Here is a 20,382-nt window from a genome sequence, read left to right as displayed (position 1 = left end):
TCCAAGGCTGCATGGTGGTCACAATCAGACCTTTTCATAATGACCAGAACAGCTGCCTGGCTGGAAAAACCTACAAGCCAGAAAGTAGAGTGAGATGCTTGAACAGAGAGTCACTTTTCCAGGCCTGGGAGGATAGCAAAGGCAATCCTTGTTTAGCAACTGCCTCAAACAGCGACTGCAGTCATGATGGGGATGAAAAGTAATTTTGAAGCTAATTCTTGCATTTACAACCTTTATGGGTCTGTAAAGTGAAAGGAAGCTGAATTTGGATCATAAGCACCATTCAGTTTCACTTTACGACTCTTTTGCTTAACTACTGAGTGGTAGTCCCAATTGTGGTTGCTAAACAAGGACTACCTGTATACATTTGTGTTGCAAAATCTCTGTTTTGGCTTGTGGGATTGTGATTGAGGAAGAGATGTAAAATATATGGAAGAAAACCGAAAATCTAGTGGCTGAGGGATCCACTCTCATGGTTACAGGACATTGTAGTGGTTTGGAATGCGTGTTCAAGATCCTTTCTAAAATAAAATGCAAGGTATCTTCTCTTGCTCAAAACCTCAGATCAGCACATTTTTCCAGCCTTTCTACATCTAATTTCAACTCTCAGAATTCTTAAGGGAAGAGAGACCACACTAGATGGAGAATTCCTCAGATGAAGACCCAAACTTCATGTGGGCAGCTGTCCTAAAGCCAATATGCCTTTTGACAAAGTCACAGCTGAGGCTGGGCAGAGAGATGGTCTCCTCTAGCTTATCTCTCCTCCACTTTTCCTCTCCAACCAACAGGATGGCAGAAGAAAAAGAGTTAGCTCTTCTAGGACATCTGAATGGGACACTTGTAGAAATGTTGAGAGGTTAGACTTTGGCCTGTCGAAATTATTTCATGGCCCTATAATTAATGCTGCAATGATGGGGCTGTAGGCTTACCTGGGTGTCTGCATTAAGAACTTTAATTCTCTGGGTGGAGATAAACAGGTCCACCTCTGTCAAAGCATGTACATCCCCTTCAGAAGTCTAAAAAAAGACAGAGAGTAGTAAATTCGCTTAAAGAATGTTCTTGAAATGGCAGACTCCTCACAGACTTACTTTGGATATGATGCAACATACAACAGGCACACTGAGTGATTTACTACGACATAGAACAGCTATTTGGAATGGCTAATTTTCAAAAGACACATGCAAAGCTTCAACTGTACAAATTAACTTTCAAGTTTTGGAGTCCCGCCTTCACCAAAGATGGGGAACGAGGCAAGAGAGCTTCTAAATCTGAAGTTCTGCAACAATAGTAATGATCTCCAGCCGAATGATTATATTAATCGGATGAGGCTGAAACCCAGAAAACTTTTTAAAGATCAAGCGGTGACTTAGATGGACTTTAATCCACAGAGGTTTAGGGCAATAACCAAACTTAGAATCTTTAAGAGTCGCACATATTTTGGGTATTTTTCCTTTTTTAGACCATCAATGGGCAGATATGGGACTTGTTGGATCTACTGTGATTTATTTTTGTCTTTATTAAAAACCCAAAGTTGATGTATGATGCATAAAGTAGGAGTTTAGCATTAAGGATCAAGCTCCATTCAGCATTTTGTTTTTCAGCAGCCACTTCACTCAAAAATCTGTTCTTGGTTTTTTTCCTCCCAAACTTCCATCAACCTAATCTTCAGAAGCAAGGCAAGTTGACCTTAAGGAAAGAAAAGCTGGCTGGCAGACCAATAGACCCCATTGTGAAAATGAAAATAAATCATGACTGTTCTCTGAGCCATTGCTTCTGCTGAGGGAATCAACAGAAAGAAATTTTTGCCAAAGAAAAATATTATGTTTTCTGAAGCATAACAAAAAATTAAAAAGGAAAGGAGAGAGAAAATGTCCAAGTAGCACAGAGAGAAGGAGAGAAATGGAACGTTCTCCAATGAAACCAGCTGGCCTGCGTCCCTCCAACCAGACAGGTATATTTTAAGAATGTTCATACAAACAGAAACACAAAGATTCATATTACAGTTTCATGAACTTCCACATGGAGAAGCACAACAGGATGCACAAGGACAATTGAAGAAGGTGGGGTGAAAAAGCCAAAAGCAACCCAAAAATGTGAAACAGACATTAGAATTCAAGAAAAACAGTCTACACACCGTTTTTTTCTTGATTTTAGCTGCCTTTTGCATCCTCTTGGGGAGAACGAGAAGCATTAAAAATAAATAAATTGATATGTAAATCAAAGGGAAACAGACAAATGCATAAAAAGAGTGGGGGTGGGGAGAGGGAAAACCATCTTAGGACGTTAGCAAAATATTTTAGAAATCCCTCCTTTCAGGGATCCCAAAAGCGCCAAGCGGGAATTTGAGGGAAGGGTATCCTGGAGGAAGGGGTCTCAGGCAGCATTTTGAGAAGGAAGGAGAGCATTTCAGAGGCAGGCGAAACCCGCCACTCTTTTGTCTTCTTCTCAAACATCAGCTGATCTTCCTATTTCCCTAGAAGTTTTTTGCTCGCTCTTGATAAGCCAGAATTGCAGGCTTTTTAGGACAGGGATCTCCAAACTTGGCAGCTTTAAGACTGTGGACTTCGATTCCCAGAATTCCCCAGACAGAATCCCTGAACCTGGTCTTGATGGTGACTTCAAAGCCCCTGGAAAGCCCTTGTGCAGGTTGGCTCTCTGCAGCAAGGGGATCACTACACTCAACGAGGAGGAGCGGCGCCCCTAAGCCTTGAAAGCCCATCCCTCAAAGGGGGTTGGTCCTTCCCATCCTACCTTGACACGGCTCACTGCCTCTTGGGCTTGCATCATCCGGATGTTTTTGGACGGATTGCGTTCGGAGAGCAGCTGGGTAGAGCCCAGGTAATTGGCTGCAAAGATGATGCCATCAATGAGGTCCTCAGGCTCGCAAGGCCCTGGAACTAAAAGAGAGAAGAGGCAATGAGGTCTGCAGTTCTTGCTTATTCCCACTAAATGTGGCTATAAGATTCCAAGCCTCAGTTAAGCAAAGGTCCTTGAGATAATCATAAAATGGAGAACGTGCAATGCTGGGATGGCTTGAAACTTGATTTTTTTTTTAAAAAAAATTGTTTTTGCACACTAACAGAGCTTCCCATCTCCCAATCTAAGACCATTAGAAGGTGAGGAAATTTCCTTCCTTTAACAATGCAACAGCAGAGACAGGGACGCGTGCTGCCGCAGCAGCCGAACACTGTTCTCCTAAGGAGAAAAATAAAATAAAATCACAGGGGAGAGATGTGGTAAATCAAGAGACAGATTCTAGCTGGCTCTCCAAATAGGTTCATGAAAATACATATTTTCCCCTCTCTTAAACTCACAACAAAACCAGGGTTTGTTCCTAGGCGAGGCACATGTTATTCCCCCAAGGAAAAATAACAGCTAGAGAAATTCCCCAGTTGCTTAGCTGGTTATTGTTCCTGTTAATTTAAGCATGTCAAGATTAGAAAAGAGGAATAGCATTCACGTCCATTGATTAGGGCTTACTGAGTATCAGCTGGCACCGACCGTCTCAAAACCAGCAGAATTGGACAGCTGAGAGGCCAACGTAAATCAGAAGACAGTAGCCAAGAGGCATCATCAAGAATCAAACTACGGTCTCGCAGAAAAAAGGAGAGCCAGACCAAGCTAGGGCTGATACTATCCAAAAGATCAGTTGCTAAGGGGGTTGGTAGGGCTCATCCCAGGCTTGAGGACACTTTATTTGCTGGTTGATTGGTTGCATTTATAGATGTCGAATCCTGGAGCACATAGCAGAGTGCAGGAGTGGTGAAGAAGCTCCAAGTCATATTTTTTCTCATTTAAGAATCTTTCTAGGCCACCCTCCTGCTGAGTTAGAGCAGAAAACTTAAATGGATGACATATTTCAGTCTGGGGCTAAAATGAGATCCAAGTAGAAGCTAAACCAAGCTGTTTGGGGGAGAGAAAAAAACAGTTCACGCTTAAGATGGCAGCCCCCTTAGATGTCCTTGTGGACCCAAAGTCACCAGCTCCCTTTTCATTTGATGGAGGCAATCAAAGATCTCTGAAGATCTCACGTTCCAGAGGTAGATGCAAAGAGAAGCAAGCCTTCCCAGAAGACTTGGAAAATCAAAACTATTCTTCCCGCTCTCCCCCCAACAATGGGAACTGATGAAGCAAAAAACGTGGAATGTTTTCCAACTATTTGAGGGGTCTTGGAAGCTCTTGGTTCTCAATTGGTTGGCAGACCTGCCCTCTTTCTGCAAACCATGGAAGATCAAGGGGGAAAAGTCCTAGAAGACATGTCTGGTTGTCCCAAAGGTGCTTTTTTTTCAGGAGACAACTGGACTTCCTTGTGTTTCTTTTGAAGACGTTTCGCTTCTCATCCAAGAAGCTTCTTCAGCTCTGACTAGATCCTTCTATCTAGATCCCACCATCCAATCAGAGCTGAAGAAGCTTCTTGGATGAGAAGCGAAACGTCTTCAAAAGAAACACAAGAAAGTCCAGTTGCCTCCTGAAAAAAGGACCTTTGGTTCTAGAAGACATTTACTGATTCTGGCCAAACTGTGTTCCAGGATCAGTGGAGTTCTTCATCTAAAGATCTCCACCACAATGGAAACAGGTGGCTCCAGCAAGAGCTTCTACGCATCTTTATGCAAAGAATCCAGGACCTTTTCAACCAGTGTTGCAATCCTCCATGTTTCTACCCAGGTATAAGCCTGTCTTATTCCTTCCAATCCAGGCAGCCCTTTCCTCAATTATGCCCATTTATCTTCTTGGGGGGGGGGGGAAATGAGAGCTTTCCTTCAGCCAATTTTAACAATAGATATAAATTCTCTAGCGTTGCAAATGAGACATGGGTGAAGTGAAACATGCTACACTCCAGGAGATTCCCAGCAAAGATCAATCATAGAGATAAATTTAAATTTCATTAGGCCACATGCCTGCGCTGGTTATTAAAGTAATATTTAAGCACCCTGGCTGCGGAGGGATACTGAACGCTGCTCTGAACCCCCTCGTAGTGGGAGGCTTCTGAAAAAGCCAGTTTATTTGATCTACAGTTACATGAAGGGCTAGTTTTTCGGAATGGAAGGAAAGAATTCCAGTTACAGAATTGCTGCTCTTGAGAACTTTCTAAATTCGAAGATAATCTCTTTAGCTTATGGTTGAACTGTGGAATACTTCGTGCTTTCTGAATTGGGTTGTTTACTTGTAGACGTCTCATGACCCAACTAGGGAACATCATCAGTCCTTGCACTGTACTTGGGTTTGTTTGAATTTCCTCCCTATATTTTTAGAGCTATATTTTTTTAGAGTAATTAATAAACATTGCAAGCAGAAGGGTACTTACCATCAACAAAGCTTGGGAAAGACGGTACTTTCTTGCTCTGTATGGGAATAAAAATAAAGAGCGATTGATCACTTTGAATGTTAATGCCATGCCAGGCGAGGAACCTGCTTTTGTTTGTTTGTTTGTTTGTTTATTTGTTAGTTATTAAATTAATTTGCCCCACATTTTACCACAGGTTAACTCTGGGCGGCTTACAATGTTAAAAAGGATAAAGCTATACAAAGTCTGTATATAACACAGGTGATGAAAAGCACCTGGATCGCGTCTAGTTTTTCAATCGGTTTGCATTGTATATAATTATAACACAAGATCTTTTAGGACAGCAGAGAAAACTGGTCCTTCAGATGTATTCAGTGACAGGGGATTCTCCTAGCTGTGGTCCATCTGACAGATGCCACAGTCCTTCAAGGGAGTCCATTCTCCCTGCCTTTGCAAAGACAACTGCATGGCCAGGGAGGTCTCCCCCTTCAGATCTTGCAACTGTATTGACTTCAGCCATGATTGCTTCTCCAGGCTCTTCACAATTCAGCTCAAAACATTTCTGATAACTTTTTCCTGAGCGAAAACCCCTTCCATAGAAAATCCCCAACCTCCTATCGGTGCGCTGAGGGTTTATTATGTTATCAATGAGGCTGCCCTTGACCCATGACCTGGAAGTGAATCCCACCTGATTTACAATGCTTTTTACTATGGTGGCTTAAGCAAATCACTGCCCCTGCTAAGTGAATCATGCCATCGTTAATCAAAGCTGAGAAAGTCCCCCATTAGTTTTTGGGTGTCGGAAGCCAGCTGGGAAAGTCGCAAATGATGATCACATGACCCCAGGACACTGCAACCATTGTACATACGTGTCGGTTGCCAAGAGTCAAAATTTTGTTCACGTGACCATGGGGATGCTGTGACAGTCATAAGTGTGAGGACCAGGTGCAAGTCACATTCTTTTCGGTGCCAGCATAACTTTGAATGTTCACTAAACAGATGATTGTAAATTGAGGATTACCTGCACTGATATTCTTAACATAACTGGCCAGGCCTAATTTTGGGTACGTAGCTGTTGGTATCAGCATCGGTGTGATTTTAATAGGGTCTTTGCTCATTATGCTTATGGTTTGATCAATTTACTTCCCACTGGCCCCCATGAATGGTACGTCCTATATCTACACACACAAACATTGTACAGGGGGGGGCCAACACTTTTCTGCAGCTTCAGAACAACATAAAACAGAGAGGAGGAAAAGAAGAACTCTGCTCAGATCCCAGGACTTGCCTCCAGCATATTATTGTTGTCAATCGGTCCATTGAGATCAGAGCGCTGCTGCTTCCTTGGTTGTTCTAAGCCGTTGCATACCTACACAGCAAAGGGAAGTGAGAGAGACACACCATGGCGATCAGTAACGTAGGAGGAAGAGAATCAATGCTAACGGCATTTATCACTGCCTCTCGTCCATGAGTCTTATTGCTCCTGTTGTGGAAATAAGAACGGATTTATGCATTGACTGGTTGGGCAGCACAAGAAAGATTGAAGTTTCCTTCAAGCGCCTGGATAGACGCTCGTTTCCATTAGTCCTGAATACCATATTTCCCCATGGATTTGTAGAATGGATGCTGGAGCCATTCACGGAGTGACCGAGCCCACCATCTCTTTGGGAAGGAGAAAATTAGGGTGTGGGTCCCCCCAGTGTCAAGGAGAGATACACCATGGAGTTACTTTTGCTTAGTAAGGCACATCATCCACGGAAGACTTTCCCATCAAAACCGTCCAACTCTCTATTAAGGAGAGGAGTTATTTCCTGTTGTGTGAAGGAGGATTTTCAGCCATAGTTGTATGAACATGTCTAGCGGTGCCCCAGAACAATTGTCCTCTCTGGTGGACGACAGGTAATCAGCAACTTACAACTGCAATTGGGACCAGAACTTCCATCCCTGTTGTTAAGTGAGCCATGCCTGATTTATAACTCCCCCCCAGTCATGAAACGAATCCAGCTACCCCCATTGACATTGCTTGTTGGAAGTCCTTGGAAGTTTGCAAATGGTGACTGCAGAATCATGTCATAAATGCATCATCATACATTTTGATCGTGAGAATGCATCGGTCATGAAGTGCAAGGACCAGTCATAAGTTGGCATTGTTTTCAGCACTGTTGTAACTTTGGTCACTAAAGGAATGGTCATAAGTCAAGGACTGCTTGGAGAGATAACAATGGGGCCCCAACCTCTGGCAGGCTTCAGGTAGAACCCAATCAACTGCTTGCTCTGTCCAGGGTCCTGAAATCTCCCTGGCCTTCCTTTGAGCACTGCAGAGGCCCCCTCAGCACAAAACTGATGGGGTAGACCTCCCCAGTGAGGCTCCATTCCTGAGAACTATGTTCAAACAGCAGCCTTCTCACCCAAGGGGGGAGGGGTAAATTTATGCAGAGCATCTAGGTCTTTAAAAGATTTGCATTAATTGAAAGCGCTGGAGGAGCATGGCGCTTTTCACCACGGCAGAGAGGCGAAATCCTGACACACTTTTTGCAGTTCCTTCATAATGTTTATCCTCACTTGGATAAAAAAAAAAAAAATCTAAACCCCCTGCTCGGTTGTAAGTGCAACATGTACCAGCATGCACAGAAAATTCCCAGTGCAACAGAGGTCATATGTAAAAGACGTCTGCAGCACTGCCTGGCAACCGCAAATTATTTCTGGAGCAGGCAGCATTAGATCAAAAAGACAGGGTGACTGCAGAAGAAGGGAATTATTTACAGGATGTAATGTCAGCAGATATATTGGTCTTGGGGTGCCCAACAACAAAGTTTCTCCTCTTCTTTACTAGCCATGTCAGGTTTGGTTATAATTCAGATTGGTGCTGCAAAATGTGCATTTACAGACCAAATTTAGAAACTGGATTAGATTGAGTTCTACAGTATTTGAGTCCATTTCCCCCAGCTGTAATTTTACAACCTGCAGATCCATTGATCGCAGAAGTCCTTTCCCCATAATCTGGAGCATTAACAGATGACTTTGAGATAACTCTGGCATTAACTGGGTTCAACTTAATGTGTTGCATAAGCCCAGCCATTTATGGTTTATTCAATAAACTGTGGTTCAATAAATAATGGCTTCACCTAATCTGTGAGCCAAGCCACTGATGTCCCATCACAGCTTTCTTCAAAACATATAAGACAGACAAAGAAAGAACAAATGCATCATATCAGCTGCTGCCAAATTTATTATATTATAATTATAATTAATTAATGGATATATAACTTAAGGCAACAAATGTACCCAATTCTCCGTTCTACCCATGGGAAACTCAACATGTCATATAATTATTGTAAAACCAAGGCTGATTAATATGTACAATTTCAAACCAAGTTCTTCTCTCTTTGCTTTTAAAAAATAGGGCAATTTTTCCCTTGCTCCCCATCCCTGTTTTCTTTGCATATGAAATGCCATCAATTGATTATTTGCTATTTCAACAAACTACGGTATTATGCATTCAGGCTGTTAAATCCCTTGGGACAGACCCCAATGCTCTATTTGGAAACTGGGCAACATGTTCCATTTTCTGAAATGGATTAATTTCTTTGTAGAGCTATTTTAGAGATGGTGAGACTTTCTGGAGCAAAACATGTATTCATAGCAGGGTGGTCTATATATCAAAGTAATTGCTGGTAATTCCTCCCCAGACAGCACATTGCACAGTAATGTGGAAGAGGAGGAGGAGAAGGAGGAGGAGGAGCAGGAGGAGGTCATTTTACCTCCTTGAAATTCACCATAGAATTCACCTGGATTCAACATTCTGGGGAATAAACCTTCTTACTGCAGATGAAGTTATGGGAAGTCACTAAAGAAGGCTGTGTGTTTTTTCCCCCAGCACAGCAGTCCACACACCTTCTCCCTCCCCTTTATTCCTTCTTGCAGTCTATCAATTCTTCCACTTCCCAGGAATTCGTGATGAATCACAATGGTGTACAGAGTGGAAATTTTGCCTCTGCTGAGCCGAGTTTCAAGTGCAAGCAAAAGACATCCAAATGCAATTACAGCTTCAATAATCATTAGGGAAATTCAGCCCGGCTTCCCATGGATAAATAAAATGAGAATTTGAGGGCGAGATTTTTAATCCGGCCCACCTCAGCTCGGCTCGGCTGGAATACAGACATCTTCCATGGGAGCCAGAGCTATTCAACTCAATAAGTCTCCCTTCCAAGTAAATGCTTCAAAACTGCACTCCTAATAAACTGACTACAGATGTTCTCCAACAGCTGCACATGCAAAAGGTGATGGCACAAATTCTGAGCATCCTTTTTTTTTCTAATGGGGGAAGGGGGGGGAAGCCGTCTCCCATTTTTCTGAAAAACATTCAGAAGGCATTCCCTTACAAGGGAGACTAACCTGCCCATCCACAAGGCTGAGCTGCCCTGTTTCAGCCAACAGGAGAAAGCCTTTCTCATATATATGTAGCCCTCACCTTACAGCCATTCCTTTAGCGACCGTTTGAAGTTACAGTGGCACGGGGAAAATGTGATTTATGGCTGGTCCTCACATTTAGAAGCAGGGCAGCATTTCCCATAGTCTGCTGATCAAAATTTAAGTGCTTGGCCACCAGCACCTATTTATGATGGCTGCCGCATCCTGGGGTTATGGGATCACCATTTGTGACTTTCCCAGACAGTTTCCAATAAGCAAGATTGGGGGGGGGGGAGCTGGATTTGCTTAACAACTACCTTGTTCACTTAACAACGTGATAAAGATAATTGTAAAAGTGGGGGTGATTCACTGAAAAACTGCCTCGCTTAGCAACAGAAATCCTGGTCCCGTTATTAAAGTTCTTATTTAAATTTATTTTCCCCACATTGCTCAAAAACTTTAATAACAGGATCTACAACAAGGTGATTAAGATGGTTAATTAGAAAAGAAGCTTCCTATGGATGTGGTTGTTGCTTGTAGACATACTAGAAAAATGTTTCTATTCAATTGTTATCTACTAAAATACAAAGAAATGTACTAATTTAAGGTTGATAAAAGAGAATATTATTGGAAGAAGACAAACTCAAGGAAAGCTACTATGTGGAGTATGGAATTATAGAAACTAATTGTGATTGTTTGTAAACATAAACCCGGACAACACGCTGTTTAGCAAATATTAATGGTGATCATGTTAAAAAAATAATAATAAAATACATTTTAAAAAAAAGAAATCCTGGTCCCGATTGAGGTCGTAAGTTGACGACCATCTATACTTGCCAACCTTTCTATGCTTTATATATATAAAAAGAAGAACCTCAAAGGGAGCATTTGTGAGCTCTGTAAGGGCAGCCTGCCGATTGATTATAACGTTTATATTCCCCAGAGAGCCAGAAGGTTCACAGCAGTTAAAGTGTAGATTAACTTCTCCCTCCCTCTCTCTCCCTCTCTCCCTCCCTCTCTCTCCCTCTCTCCCTCTCTCCCTCCCTCTCTCTCCCTGTCTCTCTCTCCCTCCCTCCCTCTCCCTCCCTCCCTCTCCCTCTCTCCCTCTCCCTCCCTCTCTCTCCCACCCTCTCCCTCCCTGTCTCTCTCTCTCCCTCCCTCCCTCTCTCTCTCTCTCTTTCTCCCTCTCTCTCTGTTTTCCAAAAGGACGTCTTTCATAACACAAGAAGAGAAGGACACTCCACGGAGGCAACTTATGGCGGCAATTCAGCCTCAAATTTCCACTGCTAAGCAAGGCAGTTGTTAGGCGGGTTTTGCCCCAGTTTATGCCCTTTTTTTTTTGCCGCTGTGGCTAAGCAAATCAATGCAGCTGTTCAGTGAATTGTGCAGTCATTAAGTGAATCTGGCTTTCCCCCACTGGCTTCGCTCGTCAGAAGCCAGCCGGGAAGGTTACAAATGGGGATCAATGATATCCAGAACAAGGCAACTTCACAACAATGTGCCAGTTGCCAAGTGCTCAAATTGTGGGAATGCTGCAAAGATCATAAACCATCCTTCTCAGTGCCGTTGCAACTCCGAACGGTCACTAAACAAATGCTTGTAAGTCAAGGGCCGCCTGCATTGTTTTACCAGATGAGCTGAACCCCTCGGCAAAGGAGGAGAACCCCTGACTCACCTGTTCTTGTGGCCAGGTCTGCCGGTCCTCTGGAGTCTTGGACTTGGTTTTGAAGCCCCTTGGGGCCTCTCCGAGCTGCTTGGAGGCTGGGGGGATGTTCAGGGACTTGGGCCGCCCCAGATGCCGACCGGCCGTGTGGCCAGGCTCCCCCTTGGGACACGTCTCTGCATAGTCATTTGGCACGTTTTCAGTCCCGTCGTGCTGGGGGCTCATTTCCGAGGCGCTGTTGATGCTGTTCATGCTCATGCTCATCTTGATCTCCGCCACGATCTGGTCGATGTCCTCTTCCTGCTCTTCCAAATCCCCCCCCTCTTCGTTCCTGCCGTGGTAAGGGGACATCCGGCGGGAGTTGCCATTGGCTTCCGGCGAGTAGTAGCCCCCTTCACTGGGATGGCAATACTGGATGCTCTCGTCTTGGTCCTGGATTTCAAGACAGGCCACCTCACTTTCCAAAATCTGGATGCAGCCTGCATGGTAGCCCACCGCTTCGGCCACGTTGTCCTGGTGCTGGATTTTGGTCTCCACCCATTCACCTTCCTCAATAGCTTCGTGGCACTCGTCCGTCTCGACATGATGCTCTTCTTGGGGGATGTATTCTTCCCCGTTGCAGTCCATTCCTTCCAGGTAACTGTCATCCTCCGGACAGTATCGAATATAGTAGGTGATTCCTTCCTCTTCCTCCGGAAGTCCTTCATCGTAATCCTCCTCTTCCGAAGTATTGTTGACATAATCTGAACTAGAGTCCCCATCTGCACTGTTATCAATATGCTCGGGGTCAACTGGGGGAAGGCTACCTTGACCAAGTGATACCGCGTCCATCACCTTCTCCACATAGTCTTCCCCAGACAAAGTATTGTTGGCCTGTTCAGCTGCTTGGCCGTGGGGAGAAGAAGGACAGGCTCTTGTCCGGTGATCCAGCATGGCCACCGTGGTGCTTTGGCATTTCCTGTTTGCCATGGTGGTGGACATCTTAAAGGGCAGTCATTTCTCTGCACTGCCTGTGGGAAAGAGTGAAACAAAAATAAGAATTACCTGAAGAACGAGAGCAACAGTGCTAAAATGAAGAGTTTCAATTTATCCAGGGTGGATAATGGGGTGGAGGAGAGTCATCACTAGGTTTCATGATCTATTCCAACAAGAAGAACAGGTGAGAATGTCACTCATTTGTAGGACGATCCATCTTTGCTATAGTGAGACATGTTGGGAAGGAATCCAAGCAATAAGGAGGAGAATAATTATACACTGAAATGGCTTAACCTGAAAGAAATTATATACATCTAGGATCCCCCAAAGCCTTGAGTGAAGTTTCTACTCTCCTCAAAGCCTTTATTTGGATGTTTATGAGGTTTCATCAATGCGATAAGTTAAAACAGGGAAGACTCTTCCACACAAAATGGCCTGCCCTCATAATGAACCTTCTTCTTTGCAGAGCTAGACAATTTTGGAGTAATCCTCTAAGATGTTCAGCCAGTTTGATTTTTCTGGTCTCCAGATCTTTGTGTGAAATTAGTCTGAGACAAGTTCCACTAGCAAAGGTTAGTCTGGTTAGGTCTTTCTGGTTGAGATGGCCCACAAAACATCTGGAGAAGATGGATTTGGGAACGTTTAACTCCAAATGCCCACCAAGGAAATTGAGGAGCTCCTACTCAACACACCAAATAAAGAAAAAGAAACGGCCGTAGCTGAAAAATTAGTCATGCTCTTCCCCCAGAAAATATGAAGCACGTCTCAAAACTATGGAGCCTGGAGGGACACCATTCTACATTTTCAAGGAGAACATCATGAGGGATCTCTTGAGTAGAGAAAATGTGACTTTCTGTTGCATCTTGTCGCACTCACCATATGTCTCCATAAAATTAATACACACTCTGCTCATGCATTAGAAAGGAGTGAAGATCATAAGGAAGGTGGCAAAACAATTATGACCAGAGGGAATAGCATCCTCGTAAGCTTAGGTAAGGTAGCACATTCAATTAAGGTTTCCAAAATCTCACTGATGGGGAATCAGCCCCAGTGAGCTTGGTGCAGAATCTTCATATTAAATCAAGCGGGACCATTTAAGGCAATATTGATTTATCACCATAAATGTGATTAAAAAGGAAAATAAACTGAGATTCTTAACAGCAAATACTAATGAGACTCCTAGTTATTCTCACTGATAATGGCTTGCAAAGCTACCAGACCCTTTAATCTTCTTCAAGTTGACAACTCTTTAAACTTCACTTTCATTTAGCCCAAGAAGCTTTTTTTTAAAAAAAATCAGCAAGGGGAAGGTAACACTCTCAATGAGGCCTGGAAACTTAGTAGAAGCAAGAAAAACTAACAAAGAAAGAGAATTAAAGACTTCTTATTTCATTTGAAGAGATGATTCAGAAGTGTCTACCAATAAACACACTGCTATTATTCCATTATTTGGATAATATCATGACTATTGTGATCCTATGTTTGTTTATTTATTTAGAAAATATATACACCCACACATCTTAAATAGGTAGCTCTGGATGGCAGACAATCCATAGAAAGAATGAAAAATATAACCCATTAAAATAATTCAATGGAATCAAAAATAATAATTGAGGCTCTTCATAAAAGTGAACATTGATAAACTGGGTTTCCTTAAATCCTGGCCTAACATTTGGGGAAAAGAGCATGAATGCACCAAAATCTATTTGGCATTTGTTGGTGATATATATGCAAAGGAGTCTCTCCAGATCAATGCTGCGGGATAGAATCACATCGCCAGAAGAAACAGAGGCAAAAGCATCCTTCTTTAGTAAGATTTGGCATCATTATTCCAAAACAAAGGAAGCTTTTCTTCTTAGTGCACCATGTCCAGTGCGAGAGGGGCAGTGAGGCTCTAATTAATTTCCCCTCCCCCACCCTCAAGAAATGATAATTTGCTCAGCAATTAAAACCAGCGATGGCAAGTCATATTGATTAGTTATACCCGAAGCACGCATCCAAGAGACCAACGGAAATCAATGCATAATTTGATTTCTTAATTTCTTTGCAGTCCAATTTAAGGCACAGAACTGTCTCGCAGGCTTTCATTTCTTCAGCAGAACGGACCTCGTCACTAGTGTGAAAAACTCATCACGCTGTAAGTTTCCTTTTTTTTTTTTTGCAATTAAAAGAAATGATTATGAATGAAAGCATGCGGCTCAAAAGTTGGCAAAGAGCGTGGACCTCTTTCCAGCCCCCAACAGATCAGATTTTACACATTCTTCTGCTTGTTCTGGACAGGGATTTTAAGTCTTCCTTTTTCCAAGATGACAGTGATGAAAAAAATCAGCTTCTCAAGGCAGAGCCGAGAACTGAATACTTCGCCCTTGCTATGGTGTCTCTGTGTTGTCATGCCATCACCCAGCTAATTTAATTTGGTGGCATTTGCATTTATATTATTTCATCACCACGCTGAAATCGGAGTGGGCTTTCGCTCTTCACTTCCGAGCAATGTTCAGCAGATTAGGTTGTACAGAATCAGCGGTCATTACAAGCCAGCAATTATTCCCTCAGTTGTCACTGAAATATAATTGATTCCAACAGCTAAAAACTTCCTCAGTCAGGGGGCAGGCGAGAATGCAAAAATAGGCATGGTGTTTGCAGATATTGTGGGAAAATATATGTGCACTTGAAGAGTGGGAACCAATTGAGCAGCCAAGCAAAATTGTCTTCTTTGGTTCTTGGAAGAAGACGCTTCTTCCAGGGTAAGAAACTCACTGCTGAAGTGGGACAGATTGCACTTAGCAGTAGCCCTTAGACTTATATACTGCTTCACAGTGCTTTACAGCCCTCTCTAAATAGTTTTCAGAGTCAGCATCTTATTTTACCGACCTCAGAAGGAAGACTGAGTCAGGATCAAACTCCTGAGAGTCGGCAGAATTAAGTCTGCAATACTGCATTCTAACCACTGCGCCACTACAGCTCTTGTCTTTGGAGATCCCCAAATTCAGAGTAAATCTATGTCAGGTATTTTTAAATTATTTATTTATTTATTAAATTTATACGCTGCCCATCTCACCGATAAAGTGACTCTGGGCAGATAAAGATATAGCACTGCTTATTTCCAAGCTAGTCCTGTGCTGAGCAGGTCTTATCCATTTCATATTCATATTAGTAAAGTTGGAAGGGACCTTGGAGGTCATCTTGTCCAACCCCCTGCTCCAACGGTTGGAAAAGAAAGTGGCCTTGAGATTTTGCCTCTCCGAAGAAGAAGCAGAAGATGGTGGGGACTTTTTCACGGACGAGGCATGGAGTCCTTGCATGACTAAGAGTCACAGTGGCCAAAATTCCAAGGACTTTGACTGGTCAAAGTGGAGGGGTGGAAGGAAGGAAGAAAGAGTTGGACTTTCCGATGCTCTACCAGAAAGAAGCTTCATGGATCAAATCAAGCCATGCCAGATTCCTGAATAGTCCAGCAAATGCCAAAGATAATTATGGTGCAAAAACTACATGTTGGCTGGGGAATCCTGGGAATTGAAGTCCACAGGTCTCAAAGCTGCCAAGGTTGCATACACCTGCTTTAGAGGGCAACCATGTTGGCTGGGGGATCCTGGGAGTTGAAGTCCACAGGTCTCAAAGCTGTCAAAGTTAGACACCCTGATCTAACATTTGCAATTTTTGCTGTCATAAAAGCCATAGAAAATTGAAGAAAAGAAAGTAGAGATTGAGGTTTTTTTAACAGGAAATTAATTTCAAGGTGGTTTGCCCTTTTTGATCTCTGAAAAAGCTCTCTGTTTTATATGTTTTATCTCCCTGCCCCCCCCCCAGTTGATGACAAAGGTGACCTTGTTATCTGGCTAAAAAAAATTGTTCAGACAGACTGGAACCCGCCAACACGGGATGCATATCAATGAGGAAGCGATGTGGACGGATTCCCAGATTCCTTGGCGTTATCAGCGTGATCGACTGCAATAATGGCTGCATCAGAAGCAATCCAGAGAGAGCAGGAATTAAACAGCACACTGTATGGCAAATGAGAGCTGTTGCATTCCTCCTATTCTGCAGGGAAAAGCTTATCTGCTCCCTTTCACATGGCAAATTCCTTCAAACCTCTAAAGATTTTTGCTTTGGTGATTTGGGAAAGAGGGAAGAATTTCTTTTAAAGCCTACATTGCCTGCCATCGAGATTCCCTTTGTCATAAAATGAAGACCAAGGCAGTTTGTCTAGAGCTGCACAATGAAAAGAGACAAGCTGCTTCCGATGGTCAATTTTGCATTGTGTTGTATTAATCCAAGATTTTGGAAAAGGTGCAAATCCCGTTGAATTTTGGCAATGATCACTGTGGCTCTGGGACCAAGTTACTGTGTTTCCTGCTTCCCTGCTTCCAGATCCATTAAACGGCAACTCCCTTCATCTTCCTCAGTCTATTACCAGTTTCTATCTACTTTGGCCAGTTAGGAGAATGGAAACTAGGCGGTTGGCACCGCACAGCTTCGGCAGAGAGACAGACAGGCTGAACCACCTCCGCCCATCTTCAGAAGCGATTGTGTGATTGCCAGCGAAAGCCAGCTTTCCAACAAGCAAAATCAAAGCATGACCGTTGAATTCACTTTTTGTTATTGGTTTAACAACCATCACAGAAAGGGTTGTGAAATTAGGCCTGTCTCACTGAACAATTGCTTTGCTTAGCAGTGGAAACTCTGGACCCAATTGTAGTCGTAAGTTGAGGACTATCTATCTGTACAGCAAGTTGTGCAGGAAACACGTGAACGAGAGAGACCAGCTCCAGTTTCTCTGGCCTAGATGTGTAAAATGCTTTCTGTCTCATTTTAGCCATTTTTAGAGAAAGTCTAGCAAGGTTCAGTTTTAGATCAGCTCTTTTCTTAGCTCTCCCCCAGCAACTGCTGATGTTTCCACATTGAAGCACATTCCACATCCAATCAGCACCGAGGCTGGAATTCTACTGCATGTCTTCCTACTGAGACTGTACAGCTCCCAAAATAAAGATTTCCCATGTGCAACTGGAAACCTACAAGCCAAACCTGAATAAAAGGTGGCATTTTCCCCCAAAACCAGGTTATAGTTTGTCTTTATTCTTGTTAAACAGAGGGCTCGCCTCTGTGAATTTCCAGTTTGCAAGCCACTTCAGCCATTGCTGAGACTGCAATGAAAAATGATAACTGTAGAGAATTGTCCTATTCTGTGACTACAAAATCGGTTCTTTATATACAGTGGTGGGATTCAGCCAGTTTCCACCAGTTCAGCATATATATATATATATATATATATATATATATATATATATATATATATATATATATATATATATAATGTGTGTGTGTGTGTGTGTGTGTGTGTGTGTGTGTGTGTGTGTGTGTGTTATTCTGCAGAGCTTATTATATATGAACATCCTGGTCTGCACAGAGGAGTGAAGCTGCTTGATCTCAACTATACATAACAAACATATGTTCTCAGCAAAGCTGGCATTGCTTTTTTTTACTGGCTGCAAACTTATTTTTGATTTTTGCAGGAGAAGAAATAGACTGCAAGAATAAAGGCAGCTATAGATTGAAAATAAAAACCTTCACTTGCTCAACCAGTCCATTTTTTCCCTAGTTGTATTTGGTTACCCTTTAATGCACCACTATTGGACAAGTCTGTAAGATTACAGGCCCTTAAATTATCTCTGCAGGAAAGAGCCATTAGCACTTAGCGTTAGACTGCACAGGGATTTTAATGGAATCCTAGCAAATAAAAGAGATATCAGATGAACTGCAACAGGCCTTCAGCTATAAAAGAGGAGAGGTTTGCAGAAGGAAAAACAGTTTGGTCATTCCCAAAGGGTGATTCCTATGCATCATCTCTGGCAAGCAAATGTACGAAGCCCCAGAATCTATGGAACACAACCCTCACCCCCAATGGGAGCTAAATTTCCACACCAACTAAGGGCTAGATCCGGGGTCTTCAAACTTGGCAACTTTAAGACTTGTGGGCTTCAACTCCCAGAATTCCTCAGCCAGACAGGGCTGTCTGAGGAATTCTGGGAGTTGAAGTCCACAAGTCTTAAAGTTGCCAAGTTTGGAGACCCCTGGACTAGATGAAGCAATACATTGCTTCTCCCAAATGGAGGCTAGGGGTAAAAAAATTATGAGCAACAGCAAACTTCTGCTTTGCTGGAAATTGGGTCCATCTGCCCAGAGAAGGGAAGTCAAAGGTATGTTGGGTTAATAAGATATCTTCTGGCAGTCTTTTTGGTCATGCCCACGCTGGCAACTCTTTAGAGAACATGCCTCTGAGATGCTTTCAGCTTCCCAAATAGTTTTTGATATATCTAGGGATCATGGAATTTTTTGAGAACAACGTGGAGTGAGAAGAAATGGGACATTCTGTTCCTATCTCCTAAATAGGGACCTTCAATCAAGAGAGGGTTAGAAAAAGGATCAAAGACATCAAGAAGAGCCCACCTGAATGTATCTAGATTCTATAACCCAACCTTGTTTCCTTATAATGAATCTGACTAACAAGACTTTGAGAGGTCTCCAGAACCAAGTTAAGAATAGATCATCGTGGAGAAAAATCTATAAATGTGGTCACTATAGAAAATCTATAAATGTGGACACCAACTTGTTGGCCGATAAGTCAACCAATTAATTAATCCAAGCTTTCTTTGGTTATCATTAGGGATTTATCAGGAGATGGCCCACCTCTGCTCTACTGGGATGGCCAGATGGCTCTCAAGGTCTTCTGGAAATGATAGTTTCATTACTTTTCAGTTGATCACAGCTACCCAGGGCTGCTGTAGACTAGACTGAGCTAGAGAACTGAATGGTTGGGCTCAAGGTTGAAAAAACAATGACTTAACAGTCAGGACAGGTCAACATTGGAGTCAGGAAGGCAGAGAGATGGTAGGCCAGTGAATTATCTCAACCCATGTTCTCAAGGTTTCCTTCCCCTTTATGATTATGTGATTTAATATATGACAGCTCTGAGATGTCCTCCCAAAATTATTCATGGAAAGGGATCATGTGTAATGGGTAGATCTCCCATTCAACCAATCAAAGAAAATCCACCTTGAGACATGAGCCAATTAGCATTAAATGATAATAAAACCCTCTGGGAAATATTTATAAAAGATATAGCAGAGGGAGGACATTAATAGTGCACAAGATGTCATTTAAATAAAGGCCTTCTCCAAAATATTTTCCTTTTAAGACTGGCGGCTATTTGGAGACAATACGCAGATTTTTTAATATGGTTTGCAGCATATTGTGTTGCCTTTTGTAGAGAAAGGTTGCTTTATAAATAGATTATGTGCCAGGTGTGCACATTCACCCAACACATGAGAAATCAGAGCTTTAAAAGATCTTTCACAGAGTTTTCCAAAAGCTGTATTACGATGCACGCACAGACCTTTCCAATTATTACACCTGGTTAGAAGATAAAACCTTCCGTCAATCATTTCAGCAAATATTCAGGGAAGCTTTCCCTCCCCCTCCTCAAAATGTCAGCAACATCTTTTATTATTATTAGCCCTACCAAGAGAACTATATTTTCAATTTAATCTCCCTCCATGTCATGAAGGATATTAAAGCTAAACACGAGACTTGACTTACAGCCATTTTCCTTTTTGGTCAGGAGCTAAAACATCACCATTGGCAGAAACCTCCTTCAGGTAGCTCCAAGACGTGAGGTAAGAAGAAACCAAAGGTTATCATCACCTACCAGCTTTCTATGGGCTTATGGGTAAAGGAACCCTCTCTCATGGGGTAGGCTCTCTCTCTTCCCCTGGAGAGAAGTTCCACACTTGAGTTGGAGTAGACAACTTTTGAGAGACTGGGAACAGCAAAGTGGCCTCCTGATCTTCTGAAGAACATCAGGAGACCATCTAATAATGTATCTTCAGGAGGAGCAGAGTCTGCTTCTTGGCTTTTTAAGCAGGATTCAGGTCAGAAGCTGAACAGGAGAACTTCCAGAGTGAGGCAAGTTGCTCTGATTCCCATCCTCACCATCCCACAAAGTTTGAGAAATAAGCCAAAATTGGGCACCAATTCTATACCCTGTGACTCAATG

At 42.7% G+C, this 20,382-nt stretch overlaps 2 protein-coding genes across 8 annotated transcripts in view; both read right to left on the bottom strand.

Moving 5' to 3' along the window:
- The window catches only part of APBA2 (amyloid beta precursor protein binding family A member 2), a 55,558-nt gene that overhangs the window by 10,100 nt on the left and 25,076 nt on the right, over positions 1-20,382 (bottom strand). For 5 of the 7 annotated variants that reach the window (XM_039340131.1, XM_039340136.1, XM_039340129.1 and 2 more), the window contains 6 exons: positions 11,370-12,367; positions 6,573-6,653; positions 5,306-5,342; positions 2,752-2,897; positions 2,135-2,170; positions 930-1,016 (listed from right to left, as the gene is read on the bottom strand). In XM_039340131.1, the coding sequence (XP_039196065.1) occupies positions 930-1,016; positions 2,135-2,170; positions 2,752-2,897; positions 5,306-5,342; positions 6,573-6,653; positions 11,370-12,338 (1,356 nt within the window). In that variant the 5' untranslated portion in view covers positions 12,339-12,367. The remainder of the gene's footprint in view (positions 1-929; positions 1,017-2,134; positions 2,171-2,751; positions 2,898-5,305; positions 5,343-6,572; positions 6,654-11,369; positions 12,368-20,382) is intronic. The other 2 variants (XM_039340135.1, XM_039340134.1) reach the window with 2 other exon arrangements.
- The window catches only part of MCEE (methylmalonyl-CoA epimerase), a 36,953-nt gene continuing 28,922 nt past the window's right edge, over positions 12,352-20,382 (bottom strand). The window contains exon 4 of the mRNA XM_039340141.1: positions 12,352-12,367. The gene's annotated coding sequence lies outside the window, so the exon portion shown is untranslated. The remainder of the gene's footprint in view (positions 12,368-20,382) is intronic.

This window comes from Crotalus tigris, unplaced genomic scaffold, assembly GCF_016545835.1.
Source record: "Crotalus tigris isolate CLP2741 ecotype Arizona unplaced genomic scaffold, ASM1654583v1 scf7180000017741.1442986301:2390832, whole genome shotgun sequence".
Lineage (NCBI taxonomy): Eukaryota > Metazoa > Chordata > Lepidosauria > Squamata > Viperidae > Crotalus > Crotalus tigris.
The sequence above is the reverse complement of the archived record's forward strand: the minus strand, read 5'-3'. Positions and strand labels throughout refer to the sequence as shown.